Raw genomic sequence first — 18,028 nt, 5'->3', positions numbered from 1 at the left:
TTTGTAGATTTATTCGTGCGTTTAAAGCCATGGGTTTGTGATCAGCTGCTTGTCACTTCCTCTGGCGTTTCCCTGACTTATGATCCATCTCCCCCCCCCCCTCATGTGGCAAAAACTTCCTCATTCGTTGGTATTCTTGTGAGTTTCCCTCAACATCCTTGTTGTTTACGATGAAATCATCTGAGTTGTTATTGGGTGACCCTGAATCTTCATTATCCTGCCCCTGTACAGGGATTTATTGGATGGTTGTGAGCCGGATTTGAACCCCTCGTAACACAGCATGCGCAGCAGACACGCATTTATCAGCTTCTCTGTGATGTCAGGCCATCAGTAAACAGATATACACCTATGTTTGACAGACGGTGAATAGACAAAGGGGGAGGGAGAAAGTTATGACAGTGGGATCCTTTGTGGTTTTTCTTTCATCCTTCATTGTATCGCTCAGATTTCTAAAGGTCGCAGACTGGAATGCTGCGTAGTTTAATTAGGCAGCTAATTGCTGACTGATGTGTTCAAAACGAGTCCACTTGCTCACACCTTTGTGTTGCCGTCTGCTACTTGTTCTGGCCCCCGTGAGTCACGTCTCAATTGGTGTCTTCCTGTTTATGCTCCATGCCGAGGCGATTGTGTTTGATCCCGCGGCGGAAGGAGTCAATACGCCGTTTGGTCTCCGACACAGACGCTCGGGGGGGGAGTCTTTAATAAATAATTCAGCTGGGAGTTATTCTAGCTGTTAGTCTGCACCACATCCCTCATAAAGGCGCAGACAGGTCTCCCTTACATCCCGTGCACACACCGACGTCTGCTCTGCATCCCATGTAAACACACACAGATGCACCTTGGTTCACAAGGCTGTGCGCCTGTAGTAAGAGAAGATAATACAGTGCGTTGCGTGGCTGATTTCCGAGTGTTTCAGTCACAAAGAGGACGTTTCACACATGCGCTAATGAATTTCACGGCGTGGGTCAAATGTCAGGAGGAGGTTGAAGTTTGAATGAGTTGACGAGTGGTGGTAATTCCCACATGGAAGACAAACTGGGTGCTGTCAGAGCTGCTGGAGCAGAGACAGGAAATTAACCATTATAAACCCTCTGCCCTTTTCCGGTCCCGCCGCCGCCAACGTGCTCTATCATCTAAATCTGAGAGGAGGTAAACACACACAGTCAGGCCTCCGCGGTTCCCACTCCCATCCTTTTTAAATCCCGTTGGCTGAAACGCTGTTTCATTTATTGATAATCTTATCTCAGGCTAGACTGAGAGATTCATCTTTAATCTAACTCTTAATCTCACACAGCCATTGTTTTTTCATCTCCCTGTACCTAATCTCAGTCCTGCATCATTTCGACCAGCATATTTTAATCCATATATTACTTAAATTGACACCTAATGATGGAAGCATTCCTAGAGAACCAGCCAGGATTTAAGTGTCCTATTCAGATTTTTTCTTGGATGGATGATCTGATCTTTATTCTGGTTTACTGTGAAAAATCAACTTTACAAGTGAAACCATTGGGACAACAAAATGACTGTTGTGTACTGGAAAACTGGAAAGATGGCTTCATGGGAATTCGAGGATCCATGCAGACAAATTGAATGAGGTGTGTGTGTGTGTGTGTGTGTGTGTGTGTGTGTGTGTGTGTGTGTGTGTGTGTGTGTGTGTGTGTGTGTGTGTGTGTGTGTGTGTGTGTGTGTGTGTGTGTGTGTGTGTGTGTGTGTGAAAGCATGGATTATCCCCTTTGTGCTGGTCAGCAGGGCCATAGACGAGGTCTGAAGATGAGCGTGAATCCCCTTGATCTAAACTCAGCCCTCAGCCTCTTTCATCACCATCGAACCAATAAAACGCTAATAATAAATGCAATAAACACACGAAGTCACACTATTTGAAATGCTCCAATGCATTAACTTCAATACCGACTCAAATGTTTCACAAAACAACGTGGAAGACAGGAAAAGGGAGGGCAAGGGGTTAACAGGAACTGTGCTCTTAAAGGGCTACTAACGCCAACATGCTCCATAAGGATCCACAATGCTGGGCCCTACACTTCCCATAATGCAACTAGGCTGCATGTCTTGCAAACTGCATGCCCCCAGTTGGTTGTTGCTAGGATGGAAATATAAAATGTCTTATGTCTTCATGGGTTTAGACAGCGTGGTTGGCGGTCTCCTACAAAATAAAATGTGAGGACTGTATTCCCTTGTTCATGTGACGGAGAATGGGCAAGGTGTCGATTAAACAGCAGCAGCAGCGTGACAGTTTAAATGTGTTTTTTCCCTCAGTGGGACAGCATTTTATGAATTGAGTTCCCGAGGGGTCTTTTCAAATTTTCACCAGTCCAGCTTCTCCCTGCATCTGTGTGTGTGGCACACTGGGCCCCCCACTGCTGCCTTCACTGGCTTTGTGTGAGAGAAAGAGGCCTCGGTTCCCTCCGGCACCAACATGAGCACACACTGCACATGTTTGCTTTACATTAACCCAATTTAGAGCTTTTATTCCATCACCCTGCCAGCTTGGTATAAATGTGGGAAATGTGACATTTAAAAGACGAGCAGTGGGTAAGGACAAATGTGATTTAGTGGGATCATCCTGCTATTCTTTGAAAAGTATAGTATTTTATATTAATTCATATAAATTGCTGAGAAAAGTTTGGTTTCTGTCTTCTATTACTGCCTGGATCAGGATGGAATCTTATTATGAAAGTGCTATAAATTCATTTTTATTTTGCTCCCATGAAACAAAGAAGTTTCAAGATTACGGTTGCATGTTGTTGATGTTTAAACCACAGTTATGATGTACCAAAAATAAAAATACAAAGTAAGTTAGAGGGAGAGAGACATCTTTCAGAAGAAAAACGCAATCAGACTTCTAAATAAATCGTATTAGTATCGGCCAGGACATCCTTTTGGTCTCAGCTGATTTAGATCATATTTCATGCTTCCGAACGTTGAAAACAAAGACATGTTTCATGCAGTAATCTATCAGATTACACACAGGAATACATCTATAATCATTGTTGTGTACTAGCAGTCACTGTCACTGCAAGCCTTTCAGTGAAAACAGTGTGTCATGTGAAACTGGAGGCGGACCGCGTGAAACTCCGCCTCTGCTGGCTGGTGCAGATGAGAAGGCGGGGGGAGGTGTGTGTGTGAGAGTGTGTGTGTGAGTGAGTGTGAGTGTGTCTGGGCTGCGCTGTGCACTGACAGCTCAGTAAGCGGCTGAAGTCCTCGGCTGCGGCGGAATGGACCGCCTGAACTTCCACCGCGATGTGCTCTGACAGAATATGCGGCTGTGTGTGAAGGTGCTTTGACACCGTGTGTGTGTGTGTGTGTGTGTGTGTCGGTGGGGGGGTGGGGGGGTGATACATACACCGGCAAAAGAATGGCTCTAAACCGGGTGTCCCAACTGTGCCACGATATCACCAGGCTGTGGCTGCAACTGAAGATGCTGACAGGTAGAGTGGTTTGTTTCTTGTGTGTTTATTGTATAGAGAGAAATAAGAGAGTTCTACAGGTGCTTCTTCCAGTTCGTTCTCAGGTGTGTGTGTGTGTGTGTGTGTGTGTGTGTGTGTGTCCAGCTGTTATCATGTGCGGCAGCAGGTGAAGTTTGCTTCATGGACGGATGTTAAAGAGCAGATGGGTCTGAAGTGGATGAATGAGCCGGATGAATCGACGTGACTTGGCTTTGTTGCCCTCGTTGATTTCGTCTCAGCGGCCTAAGATGCTTTTCCCTCGCTGGAGGCGTTACTCTCCATCAGACGGTTACGTAACCTGACGTAAAGTGCTCCTCGGGCTCCCAACTGTGTGTTGAGCTGTATGTTAACGTGAGGCTTGTCCCGGTCTACGTGCGCTCCACACAGCGAAGCATGCTGGGAGCCATTAACACGCCGTGTTTCCTTCTGTCGGCTGGGACAAACCCCCTTTTTGAGCGAATGTCAACATCTCCTCCCCCGTATGTCCACTCTCTCGTGTTGCCCATTGCTCAAATATTATATTTATTCGGTGTTTGTGCAGTCACAGCAACCCTGCGAGCCACGGCGTTGATGATGATCCACAGAGACATTGTCATGCTTTTCTTCTCCCTCTGCAGGCTTTCTCAGGTGTGCGTGGTGTGTTTCGTTGTGTGTTTGTTCCACTGGCAGATGGACTGAGGGTATCATGTATGCAGCCTGCTCACAAGCTCCCATAATGCAATCTGGGATGTGGATCTGAGCGTTCTCAATTATCGTGTTTTGCAAAAAATGATTTGCTTTGGATTTAGCAATTTATTTGGTCCTTCATAGCAAATTATTACAAAAGAAAAAGGACATAATCAAGTGGATTATGTTGCCCGAGGGTGGGAGTGGGAAACGCAACAAATCAAACATATTGATGAGGCTAAAACACACGCTCCACATAACCAGAAACTTGGTGGAATGCCCCTTTTTTAACAATACATTCTGCATGATGTAGGTCGTCAACAAACGCACCTTATTAACTGAGAGTTGAAATGAACTAAAACTGCGTGTCATAACCACATGGTCTTTTCATCGTGCCCCACATTTCAGCTTTGAAGAGACGGATCACTTTCTGCCGGGGCTTGTTGACCTTTTCATCGTGACCTGCTAAACTTTGGTACCAACAGATTAGAGTCAAGTTTCTGGGCTGGCCCCGAGATCAGATCAGTTTCTATTCCGCGAATATTGTTATTGAAATTCAAAATGACAACATCGTCAACCTCCTGAAGTGAACCCAGTGCACCGTCGGTGACCTTCTAAGCCTATAATAGAAGATAAGTCTTGCTTCCAGTGCATGATGTCATTGTGTTAAAGAGTAGTGTCAGGTTTTTTTTTCCTACAGCTGCAAGTTTCTTTGAGGGCAAGTAAAAACACAGACCTCCTGGATTCTTGACTTATTTGCTGCCTCCCTCTTATTCTCTCCCTTTCTTCTTCCCCCTCTCTTCCTCAGTTTTCATCTTCGTCTTTGTTCTGTGTAGCGTAATGACTGGTGTGGCCAGAGGCAGCTAAAAAAAAAAAGGCCGCTGCTTGTTTTTGTTGTTTTACTCTGCTGGTGGTGAGAGAGGACTGGAGGAGGGTTGAACCCACATGATTGCAAGGTCATGTTCTCAGACCACATCATTATTTTTTTTTAAATTTAAGATATGTGCTAAACATTTACAGTACTGGATAAATATAAATACAACTTTTTATTTAATTTTTTACATTATGTGGGGAGCAGAAACAATATTTTTGGTATTTTTTTTGTAAAGCAGTTTGTATTTATTAATTTGTGCTCTGATGAAGCTCAATTACTCTCATGAACTGTTCGTTTTTCCAACGGATTTTATTTAGCGTTGGATGAACTATGTGTGTGTGTGTGTGTGTGTGTGTACAGACTGCAGACAGGGGGACAGTAGTGTGTTATGATGATGCCACCATCTATTCAGTATATTAGGGCTCGCTGCCAACGTCAGACTCGAATCCATTGTTCCGGGTTTCTAACCGCGGCAGAACGAGGAAGAGCGCGTCACGTTGAGCTGCTCGGCCGGACCGAGACGTCCTCGGACACTAGTCATGGTCTGAATGATGCATCACACAAGTGTGGTGTCCCCTGATTGCTCACTGGCAGCCATCAGTAATATTTGAATGTCTGTCTGGATGCTTTTTACTCCTGATCCACACTAATTCAAGCTTTGGGTTTGAATCACACACACACACACACACACACACACACACACACACAGACACGCACACACACCACTGTTGGTCGTCTGACCCAGTTGTTGTTTGGCATGGTGTGTGTTTTCCCCCTGTCCTGTGTGTGTGTGTGTCAGATACCCCACAGCAGTGACAGATGGAGCTTCGGTAAACCCTGACTATAATGCCAGATAATAGAGCTCAGATTCCCTCACACACACACACACACATACACACTGCAGCTGGCCATCTCTCCGCTGGCATTTGATACCAACGCAGCAACTTTTAACCCCGCTGCCGCGCCCACGCCACGCACACAAGCTTGGAGTCCACATTCCGAGTCAGTCCTGTCCTGTTCGGTGCATGCCAGAGCAGCAGATGGACGCCGCGCGTTACAACCTGAAATAGTCTCTGCATGATAACCGTTCTGGTTTTGGGCAGAAATCCACGAAACAACCGTTTGATTCTAACTGAGAACTTTAATGCATTTATTTACAATTCATATTCAGAAGTTGCATGAGGTTCAAATGTGTACAAGGAACGTCTAAAGAGTATGAAGGAGTGCTGCATCAACGTCAAGTTCAACCACTGCGACTTCTGGACTCATAAAAGGGATTTATGGTGTCGTCAATGACAACAGATGAGCTGTTAATTTCCTCCACACCTGCGTGTGTCCGGTTCCTTTTCTCTGGATGCACCTCCGCGTCCAAACATGTCATGCTTGTTTTTGTTTGCATAGCGCTCAGCCAGGGTCCCGTGTGTGTGTGTGTGTGTGTGTGTGTGTGTGTGTGTGTTTGAGTGAACATCAGACAGCTCCCTGGCTTCCTGTAGCTTTGAACTTTGACCGGCTCACCAGCGCTGGCAGCCATTAACCAGCACGGAACAGCTGGCTGCCATCTTTGAACTGACAATGTGTGTTTAGCGGTGCAAACCTGCGGGAACATGAGTGCCGGACAAAAGAGAGAGGAGGAGGAGGAGGAGGTGTGAGTGACGGTAGTAGACACTGCTTTGTGTGTGTGTGATGGACTGCACCTTCATGAGACTTAATTGGCCGGTTGCCTCTCTCTCACCTCCGAGTTATGAACGAACCAGAAGTTTTCACAAAGTGAGTTTTTGCTAATTGCATTGTAATCTAATCCACATGTACACAGTGTTTATAATCATAGTTCATCCTTATAATCATCAAGTTGATCCTGTCAATCAACAACTTCCGACGGCAGTGTATTGTAGTACATAATGTGTGTATTTTACCTTAAAGTGTTGCACTGCCACCATAGAGAAAACGCATCCACAGTATCAAGTAGCACCAGGCCAACACATTAAATATGTAGGCATGTGTAAAGGAGCCCTGTCCTCTATTTCATCCCATTGACAACGAGAGCACCTCTACACTCTTTTTTTCCGACTGCCTCACTCCTCCTCCTCCTCCTCCTCCTCCTCCTCACTATCTTTTCACCTCTCTAAATCCGCTCTCACACAAATAGGACTTCAGACCCTCAAGAATCCCATTTTAAATCCTGAAAACTGATGTTATGACGCATGTTTCTGCAAATCTGAGGTGACGCTGATTTAAAAAAAAAAAGAAGAGCTTAAAGCTGCAACATTTAGTTTGAGTGTGTAGACAGTCATGTATCAGTTTGCCCCTCAGCTAAGCCCCTGAAAAAAGAGGATGAATGAAATAGTGAAGGGGTGTCAGGGTTGGGGGGGGGGGGGGTGCCAGGAGGCGGAGGGACATTCTTTCTCGGCCCCCCATAATCACTATTTGTGTTTGGCTGCGTTGCCCCACTTCCAGCTTGCATGTGTGTGGTTCAGCGGGTAAAGGGGTTCACTCGCAGCCACGGTTTATTTTCATTCATCCGACGGAGGACAAAGCGGGGACTTTTAGAGTTTCAGGCAGTGAAAAGCAGCGCCGACGCCTGAATGTCTGATATGTGCGGCATTCAGCATGAGCGGATGAAAATGTTGTTTATTGGATATTGAGAGCGGAGACACATCAGGTTTAAAATAACTATAATGTTCAAAGAGATGAATATGAAGAAAATAGACGCCGTAGAAGCTGAGAATGGGGTCTTATTAGTGAATCTCAATCAGCTGTGTGTTCCCCACCTGCAATTAAAGGTTGCCATGGCGATGGTAACTGCTGAGTGACTCCTGGGTCGAGAAGTTAATTTAGAAGGCGACACAAAAGCTGTGGTTCCTATCGCCGACATTTTTACGGCGTGAGAAAGAGAGCGTTGCGGGGCCTCCTCTCAGGTTGTGACTGTTGTGAGTGTTTGAGGTCACACACACACACACACACACACACACACACACACACACCAGATACAGTAGGGTGCTGCACATGTCTGGCTGCGCTCCAGAGTTCGGGTCTTAACCCGAGCTTACCGCCTGACACACTGAACTGACAGCCGGCCCGGAGCTCTCCTCCTCGTCTCTCCCTCCTTTCTGGTCGCTGCCAATTATGACAGGCTTGTTGTTTTGGGTGAAATTACAGGCTGGAAGCTCTGTTAAAGTCTCTTAAAGTCTGTTAACGTGGACCTGCATTAGTGCAACATCTCTCTAAACTGCATCCTGCTTAAAACAGTGTGCATGCTGCTCTTTCCCTTGGAATTAATTGAATCCCGTCTATAAATTCTTGACTAATTTCTTCCCTGTTCCCCGCTGCTTCCCTCCTGTCCTCAAGAGATGTACGCTTCCTGTCCATGTGACGACGTTTGTGTCAATACACCGAAGGCGGATGACTCCTGAGCCTCTGGTCTGTGATCTTAATGTAATCCCTGGATATCAGGAGCCGTGCCCGGTGGCTTACTGGCGTTACGAGGGTGTGTGTGTGTGTGCCAACCAGTGTTGCACACCTCCAGTAATAGATTCCTGTCTGACCACAACTACATGTATTTTGCGTCGCCTGTTAAATTGTCAACAGCTGCCTGCAGGCTCCAACACATGGCGCCCAGAAGTGCAGACTACGCATGAGACCTACAGTATGCGGTGTGAGTCACCGTCTAGCCAACGGTGCGCTGACACACTGCACATAGCATTACTGAGGATCTGAGCCCTTAATCTGCCGGGTTTCTTCATCATATGGAGCTGCTTGCAAGCCGACGACCATCGGGATGTGCACAATGCCTGTTAGAAGACTACATTGCTGGTTGTGTGATCTAAAAAAAACAGCCTCATGGTGTTTCTGCACATGCATCCACGGGGAAATCAGCAGTTTGGTGTTTTTCTAGAATATGAACAGTTTGCTGGGTTTGCACTTTGTGGTAATTAATGCTTCTCGCTGCCAGCCGCGGCATACGGCTCCGAAAACCTCACCACGCTTCCCTCGCACCGCTCTCAGTGCCAGCCTTTGTCTGCACACATGCTGCTTCACACACACGCACACACACACATGACGGGGAAACATCACAGTTTTCCTTCACAGATGCACACACACACATGTTTGTACACAATTCTCTCCCTTGTGTTTGGGTCGGGTTTTTATTTCTTCTCCATATTTCTGTCTCTTCATGTCTCAGAGGGCTAAATGAGATTACTTGTAATCCAGCTTGGCCCGGAGAGAGGAGGAAATCTTACCTCACTTTCTCCCCTCTCCTCCCTTTCTCCTCTTTGGAAGTTCGTCTACTTCATTCAATCACATGTACGGTAATAAAAACCAAAATGGGTCATGTGTGAATATTGGATCCCTATCCGAACGTCAGCCACAACCTGATTTTTAACTGGTTTCTCCTTCGTCTTCGTTGTCTGATCCCATTTGTAAGTATATATAATATGATGATAAGGATGTGTCATCTGTCTTTTTCCAGATGAAATCCTGCAGAGGGAGGATGGTCCTCTGTGTGCAGCAGAAATCGGCTCTGAACTCCAGAAACAGTTTGCCATCCTGCCAGGTGGGTTTGGCTTCTATCTTGAAAAAATAATGTATATGTGCACACAGAGTAATGTTCTTATGAAAAATAATCGTTTAAAGTTGTACTTTAGTTGACATTATATTTAAGTCTTTGCAAAAACAACAAAGGCCCTGTGTTGGGTTACCATGACGATAATGCCTGCTGAGTGACATGTGAATTATTCATCGCTACGATCATGCTTTGCAACTTGACCCACCGATGAAGGAGAAGGCCGAGAGTGTGTGTGTGTGTGTGTGTGTGTGTGTGTGTGTGTGTGTGTGTGTGAGGCCCTTTTTGATTTGACTCTTTGTCTTTTTGCAGGGGGCCGCGGGATGAGCGGCAACCCCATCATCGTCTTCCCAGAATGCCCAGATTTCAACGAGCTGGAGGACGAGGAGGTCCAGAATGTCCTCGGCTACCTCAGCAGCGTCCCCAGGTTGGCATCACGCACGCACATGTCATCTTTTTCGCAGCTACATTCGGTTTGACAACAAACTGTGAAAGGAGTCTGGCCAATTTGTGGGGGTGCAATACCACATGGAGCCAGCAGATGTCAGCAGCTCATTACCAAAGGCCTGCCACAAGGAAAGCTGCAGCACAAAAGACATAAAGAAATGGATTTAAGACAGAATGGAGGATTGCAGGAAAAGACAATTGACAATGAAAGATATATTATTAAAAATATAACAAAACATATATGTAGATAATTAAGACAGTGATCCAAATCAAACACAAATTCATTGTTTTCCTTGCTGAATGAAAATTAATTATACACACTCACTTTTCTTCCCTCCATCCTTTCTCCTCTCCTCCTTTATTCCCTCCTCCCTCTCCCCCTCCTTTCTTTCACCTTCCCCTTTACTGCTGAGCACTGCAGTCCCATTGCACACACATACTCACGTTTACACACATTATTAAGAATAAAGGATGATAATGCTTTATGTACAAATAATCTGCCGTGTGTGTGTGTGTCATGGCGGCCTAAAATATATATTTTTTTATGGCTCATCACCTTTCATATCCCTCCCACCCTCCCCTTCCCCCCCTCTGAGTCCCCTCCCTTTCCCCCCCCCCCACTAGCTATTTTTCCCCAGCTGCCAATCGGCTGCACTCTGCGCCCTGATTGGCTGTGGGAGAACAGCAAGATGCGGGGCTTGGTTTTAATTGGCTGAGGGTGGGAAAGCAGGTGGTGGAGGAGCAGAGGGAGAAGGGAAAGGAGGAGATGCTCTTTAAGGATGCGAACGGTCCCCGCTTCTCCATCCGCGAGCTGCAAACAGATGATTGTGGATTCAAGAAATGAACAGCGACAACGGCGGAATAAGGACGATATAAAGGGGGAATGGATTATTGCTGGACGCTAACAAAGGGATGTTAAGGATTTGCGTTCTTTTTTTTTGTCGTGGAATAGCAGAGCTTCCTTCCCAGATTCTCAGCCGGCTTCATTCAAGCGGTTTTTAATATTTTCCCCGTTGACATGGATTGAGGATTTGATGCCACAGCGTTCACAGGGTAGCGTAGTGTTATATTTCCTTCATGTATCTGTGTGTGAGATGATGGGAATTGGCTAATAAGGATGCCCAGATGGACCAGCTCAGCAGTAATTCTGTGTTGGCCCAACACTATGTGTGTGTGTGTGTGTGTGTGTGCATTACCCGTTTCACTCGTGTGTTTCGATGTCATGTCAGTTTGTCCGGCAGGAAATACTGCAAACACACACCGACACACACACGCATTAGCCTAATGAGGTTGCTACATATGGTGCTGCCTGTGGAATGAATGAAATGGAATGAGGATTTTTTTTCAGGGCCAACGTTGCCATGGTAATCATAAGGCTGTCTAATAATCACCACTGATGACGGATGATTAGCACAGACGCAAAGACAGTTGTTAAGGATTTAACCTTTGCTTATTAATCATGTTTTCACTGAAATCCTCTCATTTTTATAGATTTGCTATCATGTGTCTGCTATAGTGACGGAAGCTGAATATTATGTATTTTATGTTGTTTTGTTGCCTCATGATCTCTGGGAAATGCAGTGCAGGAATATCATTAGATGGAGACATATTTGAACATTTGCAACTCATTTGAGGATTTCAAATTTACAGCTTATTTTTCATGATTAGGATGAAACGCGGTGGATGTAATTAGTGGGACATGTTACACACACACACACACACACACACACACACACACACACACACACATATGGTAACAGTGTGTGCTTCTCTCCTGCAGCGTTGCAGCATCAGGAGTGGGTTTCATCCTGGTCATCGACAGACGACTGGACCGATGGGCCGCCGTCAGGGCTACCCTGCTCCGCATCGCTGTAAGACTGTGTTTACGTGTGTGTGTCACTCTGAAACGCTGGTTTTAAACAGATCTCTGTCTGTAGTTGCTGGTGTGTGTCATTAATGGCTGTTTTGCTCTTTGTTTGCTAGCTGGTGAGATAATTCTGTTTTTATTCACTGGCTGTGAATCAGCAGGACGGGTACTGGAAATGACGTGACCGCGTTATGTTTCTTTCTGGATGTTGGAAAGGAGCGGGAGGGGAGTTAAATATAGCGCAGCATGCTCGAGTGGGCAGTGGATTCTGGCGACGTGTGAACATAGTGAGACATAGGAAGTCCAAACTGTGTGAGCCATTACTCTGATTGTGTAACTGTGCCGTTCGCCTGGTCGCCTCTTTCTTCTTGGAAACTTCCACTCCTCTCTGATATGATGAATGGAAGAGGCAGAGAAGGGATCCAGGGGAAGAGAGAGATTAAACCCAGAGGTCTCCATCTTTGAATCAGAACAAACCAGCTCTGCTTTGTTGTTAAGATGCTCGTCTGTATTACATTGCTAATTAATTGTATGCAGATATATGCTAATGCATGCAGATTGGACACTGATTATCATCAAATATTATGGTCTTCCCATGATATTTCTAAGAAACTACCCCCCCACTGTGATGACAAGTCATTATGAAGCTCCTTACTGCATAATGACTCCACCAGGTCAGTTTAACCTGCACACGTAAGACACCCCCCCACTAACCAATGGATTATTCCAGGTCTATTATCTTATCCCAGTCCATGTCCAAGATACGTGGAAGTATTTGTATTTTTCACTAGTATTAATGTCAAGGAGAAATTGATATTGCAAAGCAAAGCTTGAAGATAAAAAACGTTAACATTTAGTTATTATTAGTCACAAGTTCACTGATTTAACAGTTAGATGATACTTTGTGTTCAATGTGGTAACAAAAGGTAACAGAATCCACCCACCAGCGTCTGTAAAGCACATCAATTATTCAACATGTTATATCTCATTTGTTTAATCAGTGTTATCCCAGCCTTTTATTGATGACAGGGGAAACATTCAAAGAATATTTAATATATAATAGCAGAGTCTCTGCATAGAGGCAGGTCGGAGTTTGTCAGCGTGGTAGCAGAAGATATCTGCAGGATGTCCAGCTCTCCTGCTGATCTCCTCTCCCTCTCTCCTCTCTTTTTCATCCATTGCTTCCCTCCTTCTAAATCTGTGTTTCTGCTCTCTCTTTGCTCCTTGGAGTCACCGTCTACTTCCCTTCCCACACAGCTGGTCTTAAACGACTGGGAGTGTTTTTTATGTGCAGCTAGACTTGCGGAGATATTCTATTGTTTGATAGCGAGCTATTGTTGGAGAAACTGCAGACAAAGGAAACTGTTGAAGGTACCGTTTGCCCTTTTTTCTTGTGGATTATCATCTATAGGCTCCGACCTCGTGCCGTAAAGCAGTTCAGCAGATTAATCTGCCGGCATGTCGGAGGCTGATAATCATAACTTGTTGACAGGATTTCTACTCAAAATGATTGCAGTCGTGGTTTATGGATGCCGAGATGCTGCACCTGTTGTGTGTTGGGGGAAGTCCAACGCAAGTGTTGCACACAAATCCCAGAAAGCTTCTTCAATCTGCAACATCAGGTCGTTTATTCCATCAAGTGTGTCCTGAGGATGTGGATGGAGGCGGGCGGCGTTAAAACGTCACCTGGAGGCGCGAGGAGCAGCTGGCGGTGGGAGCGGCGTCCCTCATGCTCGCCTCCTCAGTTCAGTCAGCCCTGCGGGGGAGACGACGCCTGCCTCGTCCACCAGCCAATGACACACAGTCTTACTGGAGGATGAAGGTCGTTCGCCTTCCCCTGAGACGCTCTGCTCATCAAGGCCGTTCAAGGTCGCACGCTGCCCGCCGGAAAGAAAGAAATAGAGGGGTGGACAGCAGCGTCATGTAAAGCCAGAGATTATTGTCGTCTGACCAGTAAATATTAGTCTTGAACTTTGACCCCTAGTTTGTTGTCCCAATGAAATGAGCAACAATTGCTCTTATTTGCGAGCGTTCCTGTATCCTTTTTCCGGATGCTGACTGTGTGAATTAGATCGGGGGCGAACCGGGGGGAATCATCTCTGTTGCAGCCCGTCTTTCTGATTCAGGGTCATAAAAATGCAGTCGTTGAAGCGTGCGGGGACATCGCCGCCGGGTTTCAGCTGGTGCAAAAAAGAAGAAGAAGGTTTGAATTTGTGGATACAGTAGAGCGTCCTCCGTCCATCTCTTTGTCATGATTTGGAGATGTCCAAAAGGAAGAGAAAAAAAGCAGTGATGCAGGCGGAGGGGGGTTTGAGTGTGCGGAGGGAGGTGGTGTAGTACATCCAACTCCCAGGAGAACAATGTGGACGTCATTAGAGGACATGACTGGAGTGGTTCTCCCTCCCTGAAAGAATATAAATCACCCTGGTCAACGGAGAACAATATTCTAATCCTAATCATTTATTTATGGGTTTTTTTTTTTATTATCTGTGCATCACTTTGTATCCAGAGGGACGCGTGTGCCCATTAGCATGCCTGTGTTCGTGTGTCGGGGGGATGCGGCGAACAGATTGTGTATTATCATGTTAATGCAGGGGCGCAAATTAAACCACGACCTCTCAGGGGTTTATTGAATTTAATGGATGCCTGCGCTGCATTTTTTGCACACCGTGGTGTTATCGATGGAATGACAATGTTTTGTCTTTTATATTTTCATCGAATTAGTTGCGTTTTTTTGCGCGTTCTTTCCTGCAATTCGTCGTCTGCAGGACGTTACTTAAAATACATTCATCAGCAGGCCGAGCGTGTGTCCGTATCATCACTCTCTCGCTTGCATTCCGTCATGCACTCTCCATCTTTTCCTTTTTTAACCAAGGAGAATGGTTTCCATGGCAACGCCATGCAGCGATTTCATGACTGTGATGTATGTGTGCCTCCGTGTGAGTGCAGACTAAATTAAAGCCACGTACCGTATTTTTTGGGGATGTTCTCTGTGATTCTGACGGATGCAGGCAGTGAGTGGCACCATTTTGTGGTGATGGTGGATGCCAGTTACTACGCCGTGTCCCCACATAGTCCCTCTGAACGGTTAAAGGATGGAACAAACCTCTTGGTACAAAATATTTCAATTGCTATTATAATATTTTTTAAGCCAATTGGTTGTTGGCAGTTTGATTGGGAGGTGATCCAGCTTCTTTCCTCTTGAATAATATTTTCTACAATATCTTCACTCTTTCACTTTATTTATGGCAATGCGGAGGATTTAATGAGCTTGTCGCACATCTCTCAGCTTGCCTGTGGCTCTGTGAGTGTGTGTGTGTGTGTCACCATACATCGATTTATGATGTCTAACAGGGTGAAGCCATAACCAATAAAGCCTCTCTGCTGAGTGGCCTCTTGGGCTGTTGTCTGTGGAAAGGCAATTGTGCGCTTTTAAGCGGTCGGCGCGGAGGCGGAGACACAAAAAGCCGCGGTAACTCCCAAAGCCACAGGACTAATTTACCTTGCAGTCACAGATTTCTAGATGGGAGGCGTAACAAGGGAGCAGCTGAGAAGAGATGTAGGAGATTAAGTGGATGTTAAATCCCAGAAAGAAAGAGAGAGAAAAAACTCGGCGTGGGTCAGGATTGCAGCGGTTAATCAAGTGGGACTCTGAACCTGAACTGCTCCAGAAAAATGATTGAATAGAAGCAAAGAAAGCAGCTACATTAAAACCTTTTTTGTTTTTGTGTTAATCAAATGGTCCTTTAATATAAGGAGTCCTGAATTTCAAAAAGCACATTTCCCCACACTGGATTTCCACTTAAACCGATGGCTAATTCCTCTAACTCCTGTTTCGTCTCCATCAGGGTTCATTTCCAGGGAACTTACACTTGGTTCTGGTGTTGCGTCCCACTACTTTGCTCCAGCGGACTCTGTCAGACTTCCTGTTCAAGTACAACAAGGATGAGTTCAAAATGAAGGTGTGCCTATTTGCTTTATATTTGAATTAATTTGGACTCGTGGTAGGATTATCATTTAGCGTCATCGTTAAAGGTCATATAATCAGCTGTGTGTTTTATCAGGTGGTGATGCTGAGTTCGGTGACTGAGCTCCATGCTTATATCGACCCCGGACAGCTGACCACGGAGCTGGGAGGCACGCAGGAATACTGCCATGACAGCTGGATCTCACACCGCACCGTACGTATTTATTTTGCTTATAAAAAGGACTTGGATGCATGCGTTTCTGCACGGTTTTACCAGTTTGACTTTCCTGGCGAGACCTGAACGTGCCCTCCGCAGGCGATCGAGGCGTTCGCCCTCATGGTGAAGACCACAGCTCAGACCCTGCAGGCGTTCGGCACCGAGCTCGCCGAGACGGAACTACCGAACGATGCCGAGGCCACCACCAACCTGCTGCACACACACACTGTGAAGAAGGACAAAATGAAGGTATTTTCATACATGTCGACACAGCACACACCATCCTCCTCTCAGAGTTAAACTGAATACAATTCTTTGTTTTCCAGGAGGACTTGCAGGTGGCGCTGTCCCAAGGCGGACGTCTGTTGGAGTGCATAAACGAGCCCCTACAGACGGACCCCGAATACAGCATGACATACGATGAACTGGAGAACCTAGCTACGGTGCAGAGGTAGAGGAGGATGAATGGAAACACAAAGTGGATGAAGAAGTTGTCCTCAAACGCATGAATGAACTCCACCCTCCTTTTCTCCTCAGACTCCTGGGCCAGCTGGACGAGACGGAGACGGCGTTTGACGATTTCTGGGAGCGACACCGCACGAAGCTGGAACAGTGTCTCCAGCTCCGCCACTTCGAACAGCACTTCCGTGAAGTGAGTGGAATTATGGGGGGAAAGTGTGACATTCGTGCCCTCTGGGACGGCCCTGACTGATGAGTGTGTGTGTGTGTGTGTTTTGCAGGTGCGCGCCCAGCTCGACGTGACGTCAGATCGCTTGTCCGGTTTCTCTGAGGTCAGCGTGAGCCCCGCCCACGCCGAGCACGTCCTCCGCGAGCTCAGCGGCCACGAGGACAAGGCCTGCGTAAGTCACATGCACACAACCTGCAGCTCACGTGGCAACGCTTTCACCTCTGATGCATCCTTGAAGCCATACGGCTAATGAAATCATCAATATGATGCCGTGCTCATCCCCCCACTCACTGCAAAGACGTGGGAGACAGAGAGGGAGGGGACTGTATGATGATCTTAATGCTGTTTCATTTGTCACATACTGGACTTGTTCATGTGAAAAGATGCATTTTGGCACACATACGCGGTCTTTAAGTAATGAACTCTACTCGGGCAGAGAGGACAAGAGAAGGTTGTTTTATTGGCAGGGATTGATTGATGATGTGTCCACTGCTGACAAGGCAGTATATATATATATTCTTAAATTAATAACCTTTGTTTCAATAGGACGCCCTGGACCGGGCCCTGTCCCTGGCCTCTGAGGGCGACAGGCTGATAGAAAACTCCCACTATGCCGAGGACTCCATCAGGCCGAAGTGCAGCGAGCTGAGAGGAGTGTGCGAGGAGATCAGCTCCACCCTGAGGAGCAAGAAGAGCCTCCTGCTCAGGGCCACGGAGCTGCACCACGCTCTGGAGAAGGTACGATCGGGGTCACGTGGTGTTCATGGGAGAAAAAGATCTTTTGTCAGCAGTTTTTGGAGACTTTGGGGTCTTTCCAGGCGTCGCGGTGGTGCGAGGAGGGCATCTTCCTGTTAGCCAGCCAGCCAGTGGACCGCTGTCAGTCTCAGGATGGAGCCGAAGCAGCTCTGCAAGAGCTGGAGCGGTATCTGGACACGGCGCCGCTGCACACCGTCACCGAACGCAGCGCCATCTGCTGCCAGTATGAGGCGGTGCTCACCACTCAGCTCAGGGTCAGTTGGAAGTGGGTTGAACAGACGGGAAAGTATATTACGTTGGCCTCTTCGTTGATTGGTCGTGCTTGGTCTCCGATCAGGACCAGGTGGAGCGGGTTTTCCAGAAGCAGAGCTCCGTCCAGGAGATGTTCGAGAAGCGGCGCGTCAGCCTGAAGAAACTCGCCGCCAAACAGACCAGACCGGTCCAGCCAGTAGCGCCGAGGCCTGAAGTGAAGTCTCCGCTGTCGTCTCCCAGTAAGCCCAGATCAAGAGATACACTGG

At 46.6% G+C, this 18,028-nt stretch overlaps 1 protein-coding gene across 6 annotated transcripts in view; it reads left to right on the top strand.

Annotated features, from left to right (window-relative positions):
* The window catches only part of mcf2la (mcf.2 cell line derived transforming sequence-like a), a gene marked incomplete at its 5' end in the record, with an annotated part of 28,514 nt that overhangs the window by 3,499 nt on the left and 6,987 nt on the right, over window positions 1-18,028 (top strand). For 4 of the 6 annotated variants that reach the window (XM_084003897.1, XM_084003898.1, XM_084003894.1 and 1 more), the window contains 12 exons: window positions 9,476-9,559; window positions 9,881-9,995; window positions 11,796-11,886; window positions 15,731-15,844; window positions 15,947-16,063; window positions 16,166-16,315; window positions 16,393-16,517; window positions 16,604-16,718; window positions 16,807-16,926; window positions 17,301-17,492; window positions 17,573-17,764; window positions 17,848-18,001. In XM_084003897.1, coding sequence (XP_083860023.1) covers window positions 9,476-9,559; window positions 9,881-9,995; window positions 11,796-11,886; window positions 15,731-15,844; window positions 15,947-16,063; window positions 16,166-16,315; window positions 16,393-16,517; window positions 16,604-16,718; window positions 16,807-16,926; window positions 17,301-17,492; window positions 17,573-17,764; window positions 17,848-18,001 — 1,569 coding nt within the window. Of the gene's footprint in view, window positions 1-3,357; window positions 3,450-9,475; window positions 9,560-9,880; window positions 9,996-10,843; window positions 11,069-11,795; window positions 11,887-15,730; window positions 15,845-15,946; window positions 16,064-16,165; window positions 16,316-16,392; window positions 16,518-16,603; window positions 16,719-16,806; window positions 16,927-17,300; window positions 17,493-17,572; window positions 17,765-17,847; window positions 18,002-18,028 lie in introns of those variants that run through there. The other 2 variants (XM_084003896.1, XM_084003899.1) reach the window with 2 other exon arrangements.

This window comes from Eutrigla gurnardus (genome assembly GCF_963514095.1).
Source record: "Eutrigla gurnardus genome assembly, chromosome: 24".
In the NCBI taxonomy this organism is placed as follows: domain Eukaryota; kingdom Metazoa; phylum Chordata; class Actinopteri; order Perciformes; family Triglidae; genus Eutrigla; species Eutrigla gurnardus.
Note: the sequence above shows the minus strand (reverse complement) of the source record. Positions and strands in the feature narration are given on the sequence as shown.